Here is a 21,947-nt window from a genome sequence, read left to right as displayed (position 1 = left end):
ATAGAGAAAGCTGCCTACAGGGAAGTAAAGCTCCACATGCACACAATCACAAACACAGTCATACTCTCGAGTTGTCCGTCTTCCTGTGCCTTCCATGCATTACCCAGTTAGTTGTAGAGAATTGCCACTGACTTTTGTCAATGTATGAATCCATCATCTGCCAACCAGCTTGACATATTTTTTTTTTCAATTTCTGATGCGTTTGAGTCACAATCCAAAATTCATCAGGCCTGAGAAAGACCACACAGCAGACGCCTGGACAGCGCTGCTCTGCGTGGAAACCATGAAGAATCAGATGTGAAATTCTTTCAATACATTCCTTTATTTACATCCCTCCTTCTTACTTTCCCATCAACACAATGAGTCAGACCACATTTTAAGTCTTCCGAAACGATCCTCAATGACAGAGACAGCACAAATGCACAGAAAACTGGTTCTAATCGGTTATCTGGAGGTTTTTCCAACAAGTTTCAAAACTTCACAGAACTGAAGTTGTCTCTTTATACTAACGATAACTTCTGTTTTTGGTAAATGCGGTCTGACCCAGACTGTAACACACAGTGCTCCTTATAAAACTTGAAGATGCTATGTGTCAGATTTATAGATAACACATTATAATTCTTAAACGCTCCTGATAACAACACAAATGTCAGTTTGTTTGTTAGACGTCTTTTTTCTGTTTGCCTTTCAACCTGACATCATTAGTATTTGGTGTGTAATTTGGTTTAAACAACCACCTTTAGATGAAATCTCGTTTTAGCTTCAAATAATATAGAGACACCAAAACCTCAGGTGGCATTCAGTTATTGCTTGAATTATAAAGCGCTACCACGTTAGGGTTGGCAGTGGCATATCAGAAGAGAAACCTTCCACATAGCATCTTAACACAAAAACATCTACAGGCTTTTAGCTCATCCAGAGGTTTGGGTTCCCATAAACTTGACTCTAATTAACACAAGGCTGTAGACCCGTTCAGGCATTTCATTTTAAGCAACAAGAATTACACAAAAAAATGTTTTCTTCCTCACACTTGAAAAATGTACCATCATTTTGAGGCTTTAAACATTCCTTTTGTTCCAATGTGTTTGACCTCTATATACCACCATACTGAATTTGAAATTAAGCGATCAAGATGTGGTTAAAGTTTAGATATTCATTCTTTTTGGAATTGCAGCCATTTGTTACATGGTGCCTCCGTTTTCCCAGGCCCAAGCATCATCGGACAACGAACATGAATACAGATATCAGGATTATTTTTAATGCTTGAATGCAAATTATTAATAGCCTGAGGACGGTCAGTGTGGAATGCATGAAGGCCAGCAGAGCCAGGCTTTTACTTCAGCCGCTGCCTGTTTCTTCTGCAGTAACTGGGAAATTAATGTTTATTATATTTAATTGAATAGCTTATTGTGTTTTACTGTGTAAAGCACTTTATTGTATATTCTGCTGTATGAAAAGTGCTTTGTGGTTTGACTTAAACCCCCTATGTTACATTCATGAAGGCGTCTTTTAATTGTAAACTTTAACAATCAAGAGACCTTCTTGAGTGACGTCTTAATGTGGATTTCATGAAGAAGTTTTCTTGATAATTCATCTTCTTTAGTTATCTTCTGATCACAGAAAGTAAAACTGCCCGTCTGTATGTTTGGTCAATTACTTTTGAGCTTGTGAAAATGCAGGAACTATGGAAAAGGAAACGCTCATTTCTAAACCATTGAGGCAACAGTTTTCGTTAAACCTCTTGAACAAATCTGAAAGTCTGCCCTTTTTGATGACTTCATTACAAATCCATTATGGTAGTGTTCAACAGCAAAACCAAAAATACTGTGTCCACATATATTTGGACCAAACTGTAACCACCCAGACGGTGAATGTTTCAGGAAACCCAAACTCAATAAAATCCCCTAGAGGAACAACAGGAGCAAATGAAATCAACCAAAAAGAATATATAAAATAAAAATGAGCGCATATATGATATGTGCACACGGTATATATTTTTATATATGACATGGGCTCGGCAAAGTATGTACAGATATTTTTCTTAAATGCATAGTAGCTTTAGGAGATCATAAGGTGTAGATAAATAAGAACAATTCTGCTCTCTTGAGCTAAAATAAATAAACTTTCATTCGTGACTTGAACCGTGAACTGGGAGCTTCGAGCACGATGCCACAGGGCTACTTTGCATGCTTCTGGTGGAAACACATCACGGATTCAGTAAGTCAAAAGCATCTTGGTTTCTGGGGTTAGTTCCCAGCGTATAAACTCGTGGCTGTTGCCTGTTTACGCAGCCATTTGTGGAACAAAACTACATTGTCCAATTAAATGTAACGTTGTTTGCAAAGTCATTGCCGAGTCATTACTTAGTGAAGAGATTAATTTAGAATTATGCTTTTGACTAATATTACCAATATCATAAAAGCATTTCCACCCTTGAAGTCTGTTGATTCCTCTTTTAACCTCTTTGCTCTCTGCTCGCAGGGAAAAGCTGCACAGAGGAGAGAAGGTGACGTTGAGGACAACGGTGGTGATGACAGCGATGTAGAAGAAGCATTTGAAGGGTACTTTTCTGTATTTTAGAGGGGAACAGGCTTTTTTTTTTTCCTTAGATATTTATATTTGTACAAACATTTAGATCATAAACATCTCGAGCACCAAGATAGTAATATTAACAAAATGTACGTGTTGCTATTCATCCAAAATAAATGGAACCAGGCAGAGATCTATGTATTTTAACTTTGTCATTACTCTTAATTTTTCTGGGTGTTCCTCTAATCCTTTATGCCATTTTTTATACTTTACAATGCGAGGACACGATAGTGAAACTATTCAATCCCAATTATATTCCCATATATATATTGCTGCATATCACTGTGCTTATATTCAATCCTTTTGGCAGAATTTGTTTGGCAGTATTTCCGTAAACCTAGCTGCATTACCTTGCTTTCATACATAGTCTCTACGTGGTCCCACTGCACTCAAATAAAAAAAGGAGATCTTATTAGAAAACACATACATTGACAAATCATTCACTTTCTTTTAGAATAGAGCAGAACAACACAGATACAAATAACAGACAGTCTGCCTGTCAGTGGATGGGTGTATTTACTGGATCGGAGAGAAACCTTTTCGCTTCCATTCCTGCGTGACTGAGACATGTCGTTGCTTTATGAACACGAAAAAGCCATCACATCTGTGTCAGGGAAAATACACCATATGAATACCCCAGAGGCTCAAAATTCAGGTTAACATGTTTTCATCACATGTTGGCGTCACCCCTTATGTTCTGCAGGTCTCTCACCTTTTTCTTTTAGTATTTGTGTCAGTTTTAATGTAATTAATCTGATCTCTCATGAATATGCCATGAAGACCATACACTGAAACAGAGTTTTTTTTTTTTTTTTTTGTCATATTTTGAAACACTGACCCACAGTTAAACATCACATTAAGAAATGACAATAAATGAAACGATTTTGCAAGGACAATGATTTTTGTAAGGGGTTTTCTATGCTAGCACCATACTGCATGTTCACAAAATCGGAGAGAAAAAGAATTGGTCTTGGTATTGTTAGAAATGTTCTCAAGGCACTTATCTAAATCATTTCCTCCTGTCTTTCTCTGGGTCATTACTGCACAACAATACAGCGTCATTCTGCTGTCAGCACTCTTTTTACAGCCAAGATTCTACAAAGTGCTCTTCCAAAAATGATGGGAGAATTGTTTCTTCATCTCGTAATTCCTCTTTATCCCGTTTAAAGATGTCAGGGTTTTTTTTTTTTTCCCGCTCTCCCTCTTTTCCTCTGTGTACATTCTTTAAATGGTCGACTTGGTCAGCAAGGCGTCTCTGCAGTCCAACTCTTTGTCCTCTGGTCACTCGGTTTGGTAGTTTTTTTTTCAGACTCGCAGCCATCTGTCTGCCTCTGTGAACCGTCATGTTTCATTTATTTGTGCCAGCCTGGTCATTAGATGTTATTCAATGTGCCTCTGAAGTTGGTTTCAAGCCCCAACACAAAAATGTACAAGCTTATTATTTTGCCTGTTAGCTACCTCTGTATATCTCCACACTATTTATCCATCCATCTATCCTTCAGTCTACTTACATCAGGAGGAGACATATGGATTAAATCCATCCATTTGTCTCTCTGTCCAAGCTTCCAGTTGTCGAGTTACATTTATTTGTTGAAGATATATTTTCTCAATGTGTTTGGTTACCTGGGGCAAAGGTCTAAACTCTGACAGCTAATTAAGTCCAGCTGCGTGTCTACTTCTCCGTCCTTCAGCTCTCCATCCCTCTGACTCTCTACCGATGTCTTGAGGACACATCAAAGCAGGTGATCATCATAAGATGGGCTTTGCAGAAGTTGACTCTGGTCTCCAGTTTGTACGTCATGGTCTCCAGAGCTTCTAAATACTCCACAGAGTCCACCTCATAGGGATACTGTAGCTCAACTGGATATAGATGGAAAGACAGAGAAAACATGGCTTGGTAAAACACTGCTGTGTGTACTTTGAGTTGGCATCAAGTCAGAAGACATATTCTGTGTTTTCCATCATCAAAATACCCATGAAATAAAGTCAAAAAGTCAAAGTGCTTTAAACCATAGTTGTTGTCAAATGTCATATCACTCTTGGACTGAGTGATGCACAGTATTAACTGTCACGGACAGATAATTACTTTGGCCAATACTGAAGTCATAAATACTCACTGAAGTGCTGAATGTGTCTCATTCCAGCAATAAAAACAGTTTGCACTGTCCAGCAGTTTTTTTTTCTTCAAATGCGAGCATATATTTGTAATCTGTTGTAATATTATTATTTATTTTCCTACAAAGGACTCTTTAGAATTGTACTGCAGTGGAAGTGTCACGAGTTAAAAACTAAAGTGGTCACGAAATCTTAAGCCAAACCTGAACCAAACACATCTGTCAAGCTGAGAAGCCAAGTTTGAGTCCCAAGTAACCACATTTTAAAATATAATGTTTGAGTTCACAAATTACACATTACAAACTGTTTGGTTGAGCACAGGGATTAAAACGTACATGATTATGGTTAGTTGAACATCGAAGCTTGTGTGTAAAACAGACAAAACTGTGTAATTATGCTTGCATCTAAATGTCCTTTTGCTGGGTTAAGCAGGATTATTCCCCATCAGCATGAATACGAAGTGTTCAGCTTCTGGACTATTTCATCTATGCTATTTCTAACTAAAGACGTTTTTACTTGTTGAATTTGTGGGTGGTTTTGAAAATGAATGCAAAAGTAGCTATTTTTATTTGACTCTTTAAAAGTACACTGTACCTTGAAATACCTGCAGTAAAGAAACCTACCTTTCTTCTAATGTCATTTATGTTCAGGAGTTTAGTTTAGATGAAATGCTGTTAACAATTCTGATAGTTTGAAAGAGAGTTTAAATGATCTGCTCCAAAACATTGGATGCACAGAAGCAAGAATGCATACCATATTTACACAGACCATTGTATAATCATGGATAAATGGGACTCTTAAGCTCTGAACCCATCTAACTTTGTCTTATAACTCTATGATTAATGATTTGATACAGTTAAACTGGATAGTTTCCAGATCTCTGGTTGTTGTTGTCATTTTTAAACTGAAAAAGAGGTTAAAAAGAAATGCAAATGTAGGTAGATATGCTCATATCTATCAGGCACCCTGAGCATATCTGGTGCTGCATCTGCGGTAGATAACGTCACACATAATTACTGGCTTTGCATCTGATGCATTGATTAGTTGTGGTCTTGCATTGGAATATTTGTCAAACCATGTTAAGAAAAATAGAGAAATAGTAAATAAGAGGTTGACGATGGAATTAGAAAAATGTGCATAATAAATTATAGGGTTGCTACATTTATTTCCAATAAATCATCACCTAAAAATCTTTCTCCAGCCAGTTGCTTATCTTCCTCTTTCACACAAACCCACACTCCCTGATGCACCACACTTACACTCAGTAGTCCATTTGTGTGGCTCCAGCATCAAGTACTGTTTGGTTTGCTCCAGTTCTTTCTTCAGACACTGGTACTTGGCTCTGACTTCACTGATCCGTTGCTGGCGATGCTCCAACAGGCGAATCTTGGCACTGACATACACCACCTCCTGATGTACACATACAGAGAGGACCCACAGACAGAAATGGATTTTATTTGTCTTAACATTTCTAGGGGAGTGAGTTGTGGAACTCATGCGGCTCTCTTTCTGCAGCAGCATTAACATTCACACACATTCACACCTCATCGACTCCCAGTGTGACCACAGGTGGGTATTTGGGACACGGAGCAGCTTCACTGGAGCAGTTGGGGGTTAAGTGGCTTTGGGCCTCTGCAGGGAAAGTCTATATTTCATGCTTTTCTCTCCCTCTCTCTTTCCCAAAGCTCACAATGCTCCCTCCCTTGAATACACAAGGGTTTAACAAAGGAAACCTGAAAAATCTGCACCATGCATTAATTTGCAATAATTTCATTAGCTGAAGTCAGTTCTGCAAAGTCTTAGAAATGTATAATTACCTGTAAATGAAACTTAAAAAGTAAGACAGTGAAGAGTGCTCATTGTTCATGCAGAATATAAGACTAATGTTTATTCATTCACCTTGTGAGAATCCTTTATATTGTATTTTTGAAATGTACTGGGTTTCTTTCCTCATTGACACTTTAGCACAAATCATTTGTCTTTCAGTATCTCATTCTTCTCCAGCATCTTCCCCTAGTTATCCATTACCAGAGCACTTAGTCCTTTTCTATGTGTCCCTAAACTATGATTCATCAAATCAATTTCATTGGCATTGAGTGCATTCAGCTTCCTGCTCCCTTGCTCTACACCCTCTTTCACTCTTTATTCACACATCCATTCTTCACAGTAGAACCAAAACTCCAGCCACGCAATTAGTAGCTGCCACACCAGACCAGCACCAGCTGTGGAGCTCAGGTGTGCCACCACCCCCATCCTCCATCATACCCACTACACTCTTCATCTCACCTTGCCCCCTCCTTTGTCCCTCCTCTTCTGTAGTCGCTCCACGTCATCTATCTCGTACACCTTGATCTCAAAGGTTTCTGTTGCTGTGGATGTGCCCCGGAGGTTTGAGGTTGCAGGAGGCCCCAGAGGGCCATCAACCCAGCATGCACCTGGGCTGGAAGAGGAGGAGGAGGAGGAAGTGGCAGCCTGTTTAGAGGACCGCTGAGAGGGTGACGAGGAAGAGGAGTCTAAGGTCAGAGCTGGGATCAGACGTCGACGCTGGAGGCCTGAAAGACGATGACAAAAAGAGCATTACACACCGTAAGACTGCGTTATAAAGTGTACCCACTCACAAAAACACTCTTTAATCCAACACACATACAGTTGCCAGCACTCGTGACTGTAAATAGCTCTCTCTCCACTGAGAGTACAGCTGCAATTTATATTTCATCATTTATTTATTGTGTTTGCCCCATTGATCAATACTTCATTGGACATAATTAGACAAAGAGGTATTTATTCAAGCTTTCTTCAACTATTTTTGCGGGTAATTCTCTGTAATGAGTAGCAAACATTGTGATCGAAATGGCCATTTTAAGTATAACAAAGTACAGTTTACAATGTGAATAATGGTTTTGTGGCTTATCTTGAATTAATTTGGCTTTAATTACAAGTATTAAATTATATTATTATATCAACTATGAAACAAAACCTTTAATAACGGTGTCTTTAAGTGTCTTTGTCAAATATATTTAACAGTTTGATTGTGTTTCTAAGAGGGGAATATAGATATATTTTATATATGTTTTGTATCAACAGACTTTATTAGGACATTGGCATGCAGCATACCTAGCCACACATTGTGTGACTGCATTTTACAAACTGAAGGACATAAAGAAAATATCACTTAATATGATGACTTAATATCTCCACAAAGCCTGTTACGGAAATTAAGTCTTGTTATTCTGCTTTTTAAATTCCTGACATTTAAACATTTCTGTTCTTTTTTCCACCTTATTTTTAGAATGCTACAACTCTATATATCTGAGCAGTATTGTAAACCTGACATTCATGCTGAAAAAACTTACTGAATTAAAATTTTACACACTATTATTGTATTGTTGTCAAAAAAGTTTAAACATTTGTTAGTTTCCAACCCCCCCCCCAAACATTCTGACACCCTTTTTTTTATTTGAACACTTTTTTGTAGCTTTAGCACATGTCTATATTTCCTAAGTTGCAGCCTTCTTCTAAATGCTGTTGATGTGCTGAAGTGGTGAGGATGATTTAATAGTTTTTGAATAATTTTTTAAACATTTCTTCTACTTGTTTGTAGGGGATTTGTTCTCGGGGTCTTCGCTTAGCTAAATACAAGGACCACTGTTAGCATGTCTGCCATGGTCAACAAGCCTTCTGGAAGTAACTACATCCAGTGAAGAAATAGTCCGGCATTACTGTCCATTCAACAATGATAAACTTAATTATCAAACTTTAGTTAATTCAGGTTACCTGTGGACAGACCAGGTTTTTATGTTTAAAGTGTTTGTTGCCATGTTAAGCTGCATATCTTCCTCTTATTATTATCATTAGTAGTAGTATTCACGAAGAAAATAAAAACTCAACTTGTCATTGTGATGACACGTGGCTGTGTTGTATGTAGACCTTTACGTTACAACCACACAGAATAAAAAGGTAAAAACAGCTACCAGTAGATACAGAAAACTAACTTTCTCTGCCACAAAATTGATATATTTTATATGCAAATGTAGACAGAACACAAATCTAAAAGTAGAATATATCAACTGAGGAAGAAGATCACTCCTGGAAGAGTAGACAGAAAAAAAAGTTGGAGGAATCTGTGGAGGGAGGCAGAGAGGACAAAAGAAATCTACTGCATGTTCCAAAAAAGCAGAAAGGAAACAAGAAAGAGGTAATGGAGTGTGTCATGAGATAAGAAGGATGAAAGTAATAGAGGGAAGGCAGCAGGTCAGTCTATAATCTGCACTACAGGCTCGACACTACAATGTACACACCCACATTCATACAGCACGCTCACATGCACTTTGCTAAGAAACTGATGGCCATGTCGACGGGAATGTTATCAGAGGAACCGAGAGACAAAGTGAGTGAGAAAGAAGAAAGTGTTGATTTTAATAAGGTTGCAGCTGTCTTTTGGTCTCGGTGCGGCACAAAAAGGTCAAGCAGAGACATTTGTATTTCATTAGGATACAGCATATAACTGGACAGAGAAAGGCTGAAAGTCTGCAGGGAGGAGATGATGTAAGGGGAGAGAGTTGAGTCAGAAAAGAGCTGAAAAAATTTAATCCAATCTAATGGAAATCAGGCACAAAGAGAGACTCAGCTGGCAATGTGATTAACATCATGGTTGGAAATTTCTCTAGTCTTTTTTTCATCTCGCTGTTTACGGTGCATTCAGTTCTCTTAAATCAGGGCTCAATCCATCATCCCTCGGTTAAATTCTTCACCTCCATACGTAACAAACGCAGATTATCCCTTCATGTCTTTGTGTCGAATTGTAACAGTTTGACAGTGCACTGGTTCTTTGAGCAACAGAATCTGTTGTGGCTAAAGGAAAATGAGAGTAAATCCAGATTTAATGCTGCATGGCTGGAAGGTGAGACAGCATACACACGGATGAAAAGGCTAATTCCAGTTCAAATTAATAATCAGAGAAAGCCAAGTAGGGCTACTTCTCTACAATCTGATTTTATGCACATATCCATCTTCATGCTTAACCAACACAGAGTAATTTGGCAGGCATATTAGCAAGCTCTCTGTGTTGCGTTCTGGTGAATATATATTCATTACAGCCTACACCACCATATTCCCCTTTACCATTTCACAGATGGGTGGTCAGGGTCACCTTTCCTACCTGGCACCTCCCGCAGCCACAGCTTTTTTCACTTTCCACTTGCGTGTCATTGCTTTCTCATTGCATTTTCAGCAGTGGATTCGCCTCGCAAGGGTCTCTTTTCTTTTTTGCCTCACTTTATCTTGCATTTTTTTAAAAGCTTTAACTAGCTACGCTCAAGAGAGGAGAGGGGCAGAAAGGAAAGGACAAAAGAAAAATGTTTAAAATCACGGTAGACTTTTATAGATAAGCATCTGTCCTACAAATGAGCCAAAAATGAAAAATAATAGGGATAAATTTAATAAATATGGTAATCTTTGCTTTTGGTAAAGTGGTTCTGATTCTCATCTAAATTATATATCCATGAGAATTAACCGAGACTGCAGCTCTCAGGATTTTGTTGAGTTGTTTGTTGTGCTCTTGTTGCTAGATGTGAGAGTTTAATGGCTCGGTTTTATTCTTCTAGTGGCTTTTTTTATTTAATATAAGTAGTGCCACAGCTCTAATGATGAACTGAAATTACAAATTTACTTAATTATAAGCAACAGTAAGGCTACTTTAATTTTCTCCTCCAAATTTTTCTGTAGAAAGATCTGTTAAAGTAGGTTTATGTGACCTGTGCTGCTCCTGCTCTTCTTGCTGCTCTTGGAGCTCCGTCGGGAGGAGGTGGTGGCTGAGCTGTGCTCACTGAGGGAGTCCTGAGCGGATGAGGTGCTTCCTGTGTTCTCACTGCTGTCTCTTAGCATGCTCTCGTAGCCACTGCTGCCTCCACTGTGGTAAAACAAGGCCGTCTTCCCCATGGCCGGAGGCAACTCACCACTCAGTACGCTGCTGTTAGAGGCGAAGTGACATCAGTTGAAGATGAAATCAGCAAACAACATTCTTAAAAGGACTAAAACTACTTTTGGAAAAAATCTATACTTCACATTTCTCTGTGCACTTGAGCTTATACCTGTTGTCACTTGCATGGCCGCTGCTGCAGCGATGTGGTTTTCTCGGAGCTGTGATCTTGCTGTAGGGAGAGGGCAGTGTTTGTACCACAGCTGCCCTTTCCTCTGTCAGGTTATCTCCTCCTGCTCCACCTCCACTGAAAACAAGAAAATAGGAAGAGCCCAGAAGTAATAAAAGAGTTGAAACCTGATAAGATAGCATTTGGCTAGGATGTAAAACAAAATAAAGTAAAAATAACTAACCCTGTCCCTGTACTTCCTCTTTCTTCTGATGGATCTGAGCCTCCTCCCTGCACGTGGTTCCTGGAACGCGAGCCTGTGCTTCCCTGGAGGAGCTCTGAGATTCTGCTGTTGACAGCCCGCAGAGGCAGCTTTGCTGTCAGGCTTCCTCCTCGACTGCGGCTCAGAGACTGGGTAGACCAGGTTCCAGGAGCAGGTCCCTGCTGCTGCAGAGGTCCCTGGACTGGACTCTGGGGCTGAGGAGACAAGTACACGGTTTAGATGGGAGAAAGGGGGTGAGCTCAGTGATGTGGTTTGGGGTTAAAGTGGGAGAAGATATTTTCCTTTACCAATTAAGAGGCATTTTCTTTTACCTTTCCATTAGGAGGAAGGCTGGAGCTGCGACTGGCAGTTTGGCTTAAAGACTTGGTAGAGAAGCTCAGGGTCTTGGTGCTGGAAGCAGACAGACTCCTGGCCTTGGGACTGCTGGTCATCAGCAGTTTACTGACCGCTGAGATCTTTGACTGGCTGCTGGTCTTGGCTGGTGACTGTGGAGTGCTGCTTGGACTGGTACTCCCGCTGAAATTAGGGCTGGTGGGGTTTCCCGTAGGAGAAGATACTGATGCAGCACGGGTGATGCTGCGTCCGGTACGGGGCATGGTGGTGTCCCCCCTCACCCCTCCTCCCCCTCTAAGGCTCTCACCTCTCTCCAGGGAGAAGCAGTCGTAGTGGTGGGACCCACTATTGTGAGAGCTGTGGACCCGGCCCAGAGAGTTTGTTCTGTTTGCAAGCTGTTCTAACTTGGCGCTGAAAAGTCTGCTGCTGTCTATACTGGAGCCACGCTGCCTGGTGATTCCTGTAGAACTGAATCCAGATGTCCCTGCATCATCTGCTGAGCTGCCCAGCGGCGAGACTCCATGGTTGGGTTGGTGGAGAGGACTGGCTGCCCTGTTTCGCTGGTCGAGGCTGGACCTTCGTACTGGTGGCAGAGGTGGGACTCCCCCCTTCTTGTGGGAGAAAAAACCCTGTTTTCCATTTGATCCCCAGCGGTCAAGCGTGGAACGGGGGCTACAGGGAGTTGAAGTGGTGACACCAAGATTGCGATACTCCATACCATTGTCTAAGCCGTCGTGACGGTTGAGACGACTCCAACCGCGAGGAAGACTCGCTGTGCGGTGGATATCTGGGCTGTAGATGCTCGTCAGGAATTCACCTTGGGTAACAATGGCAACCATCTCACACCCATCCACCACTCTCTTAAAGGAATCTGGGGATGACACAACTTCCCCGCCTGAACCACAGCCGCTATGCTCTCCTCCTAATGATGAGGGATTAACAAAATATAAGGTAAAACATAACACAGACTTTAATTATTTTACTTTGAAACAACACCATTGTTTCTTACCATCTCTGCAGCAGCTCTGCTGGTCCCTACTTCCACTTCCAGCCTTCTCTCCTAATTGTTTTTTTAAAGGCTCTACTTCCCTTTTCTCTGGCTTCACTTCACACATAAGCTCCCTGGACCTTCCCTCCTCCATTCCTCGTTTCAACCAGGGGTCTTCAAAGCTCATCTCACTGGAAATAGAGGTTAAAATAGCTGCATTTGACTTGACTCCATCTTTCATTATGATGGCCTTGGTGGGTGAGGATAGAATGGTGGGTTCCTGTATAACCATCGGTTTGACAGCCACGCATGGGTGAACACTGATGGTGCTTTTGAAAGGAGAGTGGTTGCCGGAACCAGACAGAATTTGGATGTTAGTTTTAGCCATGGAGGGAGGTAGTTTTCTCAGCCTGTCTTTGGTTGGAGTATCTTTATCAGACAAGTTTTCTGACAGCACCAGCTCTCCCTCCAGACTTCCTCTTCTTGGGCTCTCGCTCTGGCTGGAGTCAGGATCGGCCAGTGCTTCGCCTTGCTGACTCTGGGACTGGCTGAAGCTATGGAGAGACTGATCAGCTTCACTGCCCATGCTCAGATCACTCATCCAGGAGGAGATAGAGGAACCACAGTTAGACATCCCTGTGGATAAGGCTTCACCTTCTATGCGTAGTTTGGCCATTGCCACCTGCAACAAAGACAAGTGCAATTACGCATTGGAAATCCAACAGACAATGATGTCAACAATGTGATTTAGCTGCTAGAACATATACAATTTGACAATTTTAAGCTACTGTTGATGCAAAGCAAGACAGATGCACTAACCTCTGCCATGGCAACCACCTCTTTAACCCCTGAGGTTGTTGCAAGACCTGGAAGCATGTTATAATCCTCCACAGCTCCATCCAAAGCAGTGTCAGTGACAATGCTGATGGGTTGAGAGTGTGAAGCGAGGGCAGCTTCAGAGCCACAGTCGCTGTTAAAGCTGATGATGCTAGTTGGACGACAGGCCAAGCTCTGAGCCTCCATGAGAGCTGTAATATCAAGGTCCTCCTCACCTCCAGAGGCCACACTACAGACCAGCTCATCCTCCCCAAACAAGAATGCTCCTACTGATACAACCGTTCCTGAAGCTGCAAGCAGAAGAAAGGAAAAAAAGCTACCAACACAATTTTGTTGTTGTTCATTGTCCAAATTTAGCACATATTTGTCATCAGGTTTCAGTATACAAAGCAGATTTTGCATCACCATCCTTGAGTGTGTCTAAAGGTATCGGTGGGACGTCATCATCGCAGAGTGTCTCAGCTGAGCCCAGGCTGGCAGAAAGAGAAGGAGTTGGCTCTCGGACTTGTGGGCTCATGCCTGCAGGAGAAGTCCTGGACAGCAAGGACTCTGTGGAGGAGCGACCGCTGTCGGCAGCCAAACTGTCTGCAGAGTCAGAGGAGCACACTTGGCAATGTAATGACTTTTGAATGAAGGCACCCACTGGGCACTTGTGATTTTGGAAATTAATTTTACTTTTTCATTTTACTATTCCAGTTTCAAATGCTGGTAAAACAGCACTTGAGGAGGAGTTCATAGGTGTGTGTTATGCCACCCATTAGCAGACTGTTCTTGTATCACTGGATTTATAACTCAGTTCTGAATTATTTAAATACAGCAGATAATTGGCATAATTATATGATAAGCACAACGCATATGTAGTAATTAAATAATCCAAAGAAATAATAAATAGAAGTATTGTGTAGTTATCAGAAATTTCAATAAAGGTTTTGGGACAGTTCAAAGCTTAAATGTGAATAAGATGCTTACTGTCTGAGGTCAAAGCATCTGTGACTTGGCCATCCTGAGCCAGAGTGTGTGAGGACAGAGGGGGTGTTGCTGGCATCACTCCCTTCTGGGTGTACACCTTACACCGCTGGGATGGGGACAACGGAGGCCTGAGAACAAATCAAAGATGGGTTACAAACCTTCTTGCCACATAATGATTTATCAGCGTCATATCACTGAACATACATTACACTTACACTTTTTATTATATTTTCCAAATTTAATTTTCACTGAAACCAAATTATGTGAAGATTACCACATCATTGCCTACTATACAATATGCACTGTATGAATGTCTTCTTCACCTGTACTCAGAGGTTTTGGTCAGACTGGCGATGCCAAGGCGTGGTGATCCAATGGAGCGCCCCTTCATTTCAGTATTTCCAAGCAAATTCAGATTCTCGTGGCTTTAAATTGAGACATAATGTCAGTTAAACTATAATATTTCCCAAAGGCTGAAAGCAACATCTGAATGTCAAAGCATTGTGCCTAAATATAGAGTAACACCTGTCATGTAGGTGGGAGCTCTTGGCCCTGTGCAGTGGGTTAGAGGTGATGCTACTGCTTCCTGTGACACTCCTGGTATTAGTAACTGTGGGGCATCCAGTTGACTGCGCCAGGCTGTGGATCATCGTCTGGGCCAGCTCTGCCTCCTCCACCACCTCCTTGATCTCCTGCAGCTGTTGGTCATCGCTCCTTGTCCTGGAAGCTGTTCCTGCAGAGGAGAAGGAGAAGTGAGCTTCACAGTTAACTCAAAGAAAACATGTCAAGGTGTGACATGTTAGACCCCAAAGTAAGTTGCATGAACAGTGAAAGGCAAAATGCAGTTGATCTTTATGTGAGACCTGAGTGCGGTATCAGTATTACGCATCTGCAAAAAATTGATTGAACCAATTACCTATTTTGGCTTCTGTATCCAACACAGCAGCAGAGCCAGGGGTAGGAGCTGAGCTTGGAACAGATGAGGAAGGACATGACTCTTGTTTGGCACCTTGTTGGCTTGCTGGAACCTCCTCAAAGGGAAACTTTGCTACCTGCAAAAAGGGACAGAGTAACTGCTGAATAACTTTACGATAACTGTCACAGTTAAACAAAACTTAATTTATCCCAAAGGGAAATTATATAAATCTAGGAAAACAAGAAAAAAAAGGGGAGAGCATAAAAATTGCTTTGGCTGCGATCAACATAAATACCAAACAACCAAATTGTACAGATATGATCACAATAATAAAGTAAAGGGGGGAAATAAATGTGAATGCATTATTTTTGCAACACAACTGAAAGCATTTGCTTCTTGAAAGGGAAAGAAAATTGCCACCACAAACAAAAGCAGGCCAAATGTTACTCTGATACATGCTGAAAATGTTAAACAGGAGCAAAACTCTTTTTTACATTTGAGCAGATACCGTTCACCTTGTCAAATGAAAAACATCAAACTATCAACCAGACCAAGGTTGTTGTAAAGTTTTTGTTTTTCTTTGCATAAGAACAACAGAAATATTAACAAAAAAGCATCTTTCACCTCCTCACTGCCATCAATGCAGTCGAGTCTTTCCTGCAGCTCAGCAAAGGTGTTGCACTTCAGACATTCAGCCCCTTCCTCTGGGACAGGGGCCAGTGGCTGACCAAGTAGTGTCTGCGAGGGCTGTGGTGGTGACTGGGAGGGACCACTGGGTTGTTCTTCAAGCTGAGACTGAAATTGTTGGAGGAGAAATAACCGCGATGTGAGTCATCAGATATTTCTTTAAAATGACTATTCTTCCAGGTGCTGAAACTCTAGTGTGAATCTATTGAAATGACCTTGTTCTGAGCTCCAACTGCCTGACTTTGACTCTGTGTTTGATGCTGCTCTGATGTTTTTCCTCTAAGCAAAGCTGGAATAATCGGCACAAACTCTGGAGGTCCCTCATTGTCTGTCAGCTCTCTGTCCGACACTGCAGCCCCATTTGGGCCCACGTAGATCACTGTGTCACATGACTGCTCGCTGCTGGAGTATTCATCGGGGTCGCTGGACAGCCGCAGCAGCGGAAGCTCGGAGTCTGTGTCACCACGGTGATGGAAGGGTCGCAGATGAGTGGGGCGACGCATGCGACCCTCCTCGCAGGAGCTCTCCCCACCAGAAGAGCTGGATGTGTATTGCTGAGAGGAGATTGGTTGACAGTGAAAGTGGAGACAGAGATGGTGGTGAGAAACAGAAGATTCCCGTTGAGATTTGCACTATGTTTCTTTTCTTTTGATATGACGGTACCGTACAGGTCCCGGGCCAACACATACATTAAAAAAAAAAAGACAATCTGATAAAGAGAGGAACATAAATGTGATGTCATGCAATTTGTTCATTCCTATCACATATTAGGACTTTGCAACATCTCACAGCTTCGGATTTCTCTACTGAGAGCTCTTTTTAGAGCTTTGAGGCAGCCACTTCACACTTCTCTGCTCGGCTGAACAATTCTGAAATATGTGAGCATGGAAGGTGACAGGGGAGCAAAGAGAAGGAATGATAGACTGCATAACGTTTTGAAAGTAACCCTGCACACACACTGCATCTTTCAAAGTGAAGTCAGTTTAACTGGCATAAAAGATTTTCTGTCGTAAAGCATGTTGCAGTCAATATCAAGATGATGAGCAGGAGGACTGTATAGTAACTGTCACTGTAAGACACGTTCAAAGAATAACAGTCAAACAGCTGAGTTAAGTGCACATCTGTCATAGGTACTCTACCAGGCTGCACCAGACCCCCTGAAGTTGAAGTTCTTTGTTATTAAGAGAAATTATCTCAAAATTTGAATGAAGCATCGAACTCACCACAGTGACTTTAGTTTTCTTCTTTTTCATGCGGAGGACTCGCGAAGCAATCTGAATGGTGGAAAGGGTTTCTGAGAAATCTCTGGGTGAGGCAGAGATGTGAGCAATCATGGTGGTCCGGCAGTTCATGTTGCCTAGCGACTCCCTTAGCAACATGGTCAGCTTGCTGTCCCTGGTTACACATATACACCGTGATGTGAGCACTAAAGACAGGTTGAAAATAGATACAGTCGCTCAAGTGTGTGGCAAAACAATTGTCTTTTCCTTCCTTTTTTTCATGCAGACACACAAAAAATATCTGACATTGTGTTAATATTACATTCTAGTCACAATAGACCACTGAACAGTTTCCACAAGCTGAGGAGAATTGAAATATTCTGTGTGATTGTGATACAGCAGTAGAAAAAATTGTGGCACAAATGAAAGGTTGTTCACAAAGTCTTTAAAGAAGTACACTAGATATTATGAAGTCTAATATTGGGAGATGGTCTGGTTCCCAGAGAGATTTTTATTAGGGGAGTAAAACTAGGCTGTGTATTTAAGAAGATTTTTTCTCCTGGGTGGGCCACTGCAATCATTCCTCGCCCGTGTGTGTATGAATGTGTGCTGAGGCCTGCAGGCTGACAGTGAGTATAGCTCCTCTGTGGCCTTTACCTCATGCTGTTGTCCCCTTTTTCTAAAAACACAGCCTGCAGTCTAGTTCTCCACATGTATGTGTACATTCACATGCACACACAACACGTGCACGCACTCCTATCTTGACCTCCTCTTTTTCATCAGTTCTCTCTTCCTCTTCTTTCTTCTGCCTCAGGCTTCAACAAACCCTCTTTTTTTTCTCCCTCGTCAGTCTCAAACACCGCATCACTCCCTCAGATTAATGTAGGTAAACTCATAACTCCTGAAGTATTCATTTGGATGTTAATTCAAGTGCTGTGCATGTTAAATTAGTTCTTAACTTAAGCTTGTACTAGATTTATCACCAGAGAGGACATCTTTATATGCAACATGATGTTTTCCACAATAAATGCTGCATCATCATTACTACAGAAAACTAATATCATGCAGCAAACCTGAAAAATCAACAGTGTGAAACTCATTTATTCTTAGAGTTCTACTTCAGATAGCTAATACATTTAGATAACCTGTCCATTTCTGAATTATGTTGCTTATAGTGCTTATTCTGTGACTGTAACTGCCAAACTACAAAAGATACGTTAAAATAAAATAAATGTGTCTCTGGAAAGTCTTGTTTTATAGAAACGTCAATGTAATAATTATATTGCTTTATGGCTCATGGGAAACATTGCCAGAAGAGAAATGGTTAGGAAGTGGACTGATTATGACAGTTGGAACAACTTGAACTGTGTAGAGTCCCGTATGAAAAAGGTTCATGTTTAGCAAATGTGTTATGAGCTACGACCCTTTCTATCGTGGGCCCTTTATTCTATACAGTACACCTCACTAGCACTGGGTTGGGCCCTGCTTTACCCTCAGACTTTCCTTAATTTTTCACTGAAAACATTCAACAAATTGTTGGAAACACTGCTCAAAGATTTGGGTCCATAAAGTATTAATTTGTGGGCAGCCCCCTTATGATTTAAGCCTTTAAGTTATAGTTCTCTTGAAGGTGCTTCATGGTGCTGAGATCTTGTGACTGTGGAGGCCACCTGAAACCTGTGAGCTCATTATCATGTTCAAGCTGGTCTGTTATTTGAGTTACTGCTGCCTTTCTATCAGCTTAAACCATTTCTACCACCATCAGTTTATTTTCAGCTAGAGAACTGTGGCTTTTTCAAAGCCATTCTCTGTAAACCCCAGAGATGGATTTTCAGTGTGAAAATCAATACTCAAACCAGCCTGTTTGGCACCAAACAGTCTAGCCACATAAAAATTCTATCAAATTATACTTGTTGCCTCATTTTCATGCCTGCTTTGAACTTCAGAACACATGCCTAAATGCACTGCATTTCTGAGATGGGATTTGCCTGTTATACAGCTGCTTGCTTTACAAGTGGCTGAACAGGTAATAAAGTTGCTCTTAATTTCAGATGTACTTGATCATGTCGTGGTTGAAACGTGGGCCATAAATGCTTGTTGTCTCTTTGGGAAAAGACCTAGATTCTGGATTCTTACACGAGCTTGTGTTCACTTATAACTGTGTTCACTTATAACTGCTTATAACTTATAACTGATACTGCTTCTTTTTATGCACCAGGAAGCTACAAATAATCCACTGATCAACAATAGATTCACAGGTTATCTAGAAGCCATACTGGACCAGAACTGCGATTAGGATTGGACCCCAGCATGAATGCAATAAAGCAGAGCATGATATTTTCAGCACCTAGAACAAAAAAAGAAATGAGCATAGTTCTTGGAATCAGCTTGAATTCAAACTTAGTTTTGGTTTTGCCATGTTCTCACAGCAGAAAAGACTGTCATTGTGGTTGTTTTTGTTTCTTTGGATGGTAGAAGGAATTGTTCAATTGGTGGTTTTATTGCTTTTTATTTGTATTAGAATAACTATTGAATAACTAAGAATTCTGACTTTAAAAAAAAAATCAATACAAAAGTATGGATTACCAATTAATCTTTGACTTGAACCTTGAGTTTTAAGTGGCACTATCAGGTGGTATTTCCTGGTTTGACCCACTTAGATAGGGTTGCTGGATGCAGCCATAGTCGCTTAATGGACGCCATTTTACCCTCACATGCAGTTGCTCTCATAACCGTGATGTATCTGCCTCCATGAAGAAACCCCACATGGGCATGTTTTGGGGAGGTGGACAGTCTCCAATGAATTTATTTTCAGCCTCTACTCCAAATAATGACTCAACTTTTTTGACCAAATAGCCCAACTAAAGAATTAAACAATATTGGCATGCTAAGACTCTAAACTAAGATGAAAAGCAATCTCGTCTGCAGAGACACACTTTTTCTGTGCAGTTTTACTCTTAGTTTGTTGTTAAAGCGAAGTGGTAGAAATACAGCATCTATTGTTTAACTAATCTCTTCACAGTTTAACACAGTCTGCGTCACTAGACCTAAGCAAAGCTTTGCTTACAGCTTCAGTGCTAATGTCAGAAGCAGGCTGTTTTGCAATGTAAATGCAAAAGCTGGAGATTAAATTAACCTGGAAAGAAGCACAAAGTCACATAGCCTCGAGAAGAGTGGAAGAGAAAGATGAAGGAGGGGAAGTAAAGAGGAGCTTGACAAAGGTAAAAGGAGGACATTTACAGTTTGTGGCACATACTCCCCCTGTAGACTAAACTGTGGCAATTCAGATTTTTCTTCACCTTTTCTTGTGCTTTTTTTCAACTGATTAGCTCAAGCTACAGTCTCCTTGTGTATTATCCATCCTTTTCTCTCTTTGCCGACTGGTAAACTAATGAAGTGAAAGTGATGAATATGGAATAGCAGCTGTTGTTATTTAAAACATTAGGTCCTCCAAACCTGAAGCACCTAAAGAAATCTGCCGTCTGCTTCCCTTTCCTCTTCACCTCAAGCGCCAAAACATCCTGCCCTCCTGCTCAGTCCTCCCCTCACTCCTTCAAATATTTCTCTCACCTAGTTGTTAAACGTGTCTCTCCCATTATCCTCCTCGGTTTCTGCTTCATTTTCCCCACCCTTACTTTAACCATGCATCTTGGCACATTTCGTTCTCAGAACTCCCCTCCCACACACGCAGCAGCCTACTTGTATGGGATGTGTTTGCTCCCATTGACCAGGGCCAGGATCACGTTGCCGAGGGCGGACAGAGATAGACACAGAGGGGCTGAGCTGGTTGAAGAGTTCTCCCTGCTTTTCCCACCTCCTCCTCCTCCTCCAAGTGCTTTAACATCACAGCTGCCCAGGTCCAGCAGGTGGAGTCGACTGCGACCTCCTGACACTAGCAGATGTGAAAAAATGAGCCGCAAATGGATGAGAACAGAGAAGGCAGTAAGCAACAGTGGTGCAATTAAATCGAACAGAAGTTGGCTGATATACTCATAGAGCATTACAGCTTAAATAGGTCATAAATTATGATAGCATATTGGGCCGCATTCACCAATAAGTTTTCAGTCAAACTGATAAATATTCTAAGTTAAGCAGTGTCATAGCAAGAGGGTTTCTGGTTAAAATCTCAGCTGGTGTCTTTCTGTGTTGAGTTTGCATGTTCTCTCTATGCATTTGTGGGGTTTTCTGGGTACCACGGCTTCCACCAACAGTGCAAAAACATGCATGCTATGTAAATGGTGAGTCTTAATTCAGTGTGAGCATGCATGAGTGATTGCCTCTGTGTTGACCCTGTGATGGACTAGTGACCTGTTCAGGGTGAAACCTGTTTCTCTTCTGATGGTAGCGGGGAAAAACTCTAGTCGTAGGTATGGAAAATTCAGGGTCTAGTTAATTTAATGCTTTTGACCAAGAGAATTGTTGCACTTCTGTTTTTATAACAATGAATCCCATGTCATTTTAATTTGTCAGTTGTATTAACTAGCATTTGGTAAATGCTCCACCAATAACCATAAAGAGGGTCAAAGACAGCGGATGTGTACACAGTGGAGCAAGCAGCCCTAATGCTGGCCCCAATACTTAAAGAAATATACTTAATACTTAAGAAACTTTAGAGTCACGTTGTAAAAAAATACTTTCAGAAAATAAAAACATGCACTATTAGCTTTTTTCTTTCTTTGAAATGATATTTTTCCTCTTTGAGATTAATTTTAAGATACCAATAATCCTAGAGTAAATGTCAAATCAATTCTAAGGGCTTTATTAACAAATCGGCTGTCAAATTTGACCAGCATATCTGTTGTCTAGTCTCAGGAGAGTATGAAGTATGAGTGGTATCATGTTTCACTGAAGTATCATGCAACGCACAGCCAGCCATCACTATCATACTAACCTAAAATGATGTAAAGATTTCCAAACATTTTGA

The 21,947-nt window shown here is 41.0% G+C and overlaps 1 protein-coding gene across 1 annotated transcript in view; it reads right to left on the bottom strand.

Annotated features, from left to right (window-relative positions):
* Window positions 1-303: 303 nt before the first annotated feature.
* Window positions 304-21,947, bottom strand: part of kif26ba (kinesin family member 26Ba) — an 83,799-nt gene continuing 62,155 nt past the window's right edge. The window contains exons 11-28 of the mRNA XM_072380338.1: window positions 20,723-20,915; window positions 17,027-17,198; window positions 16,019-16,357; window positions 15,741-15,911; window positions 15,117-15,252; window positions 14,726-14,933; window positions 14,524-14,625; window positions 14,201-14,328; window positions 13,637-13,816; window positions 13,214-13,521; window positions 12,416-13,076; window positions 11,385-12,328; window positions 11,035-11,267; window positions 10,794-10,928; window positions 10,458-10,672; window positions 6,991-7,256; window positions 5,964-6,114; window positions 304-4,449 (exon numbers count right to left, since the gene is read on the bottom strand). Coding sequence (XP_072236439.1) covers window positions 4,301-4,449; window positions 5,964-6,114; window positions 6,991-7,256; window positions 10,458-10,672; window positions 10,794-10,928; window positions 11,035-11,267; window positions 11,385-12,328; window positions 12,416-13,076; window positions 13,214-13,521; window positions 13,637-13,816; window positions 14,201-14,328; window positions 14,524-14,625; window positions 14,726-14,933; window positions 15,117-15,252; window positions 15,741-15,911; window positions 16,019-16,357; window positions 17,027-17,198; window positions 20,723-20,915 — 4,691 coding nt within the window. The 3' untranslated portion in view covers window positions 304-4,300. The remainder of the gene's footprint in view (window positions 4,450-5,963; window positions 6,115-6,990; window positions 7,257-10,457; window positions 10,673-10,793; window positions 10,929-11,034; window positions 11,268-11,384; window positions 12,329-12,415; window positions 13,077-13,213; window positions 13,522-13,636; window positions 13,817-14,200; window positions 14,329-14,523; window positions 14,626-14,725; window positions 14,934-15,116; window positions 15,253-15,740; window positions 15,912-16,018; window positions 16,358-17,026; window positions 17,199-20,722; window positions 20,916-21,947) is intronic.

Source organism: Leuresthes tenuis, unplaced genomic scaffold, assembly GCF_036924035.1.
Source record: "Leuresthes tenuis unplaced genomic scaffold, fLeuTen1.0.hap1 SCAF_2, whole genome shotgun sequence".
Lineage (NCBI taxonomy): Eukaryota > Metazoa > Chordata > Actinopteri > Atheriniformes > Atherinopsidae > Leuresthes > Leuresthes tenuis.
Note: the sequence above shows the minus strand (reverse complement) of the source record. Positions and strands in the feature narration are given on the sequence as shown.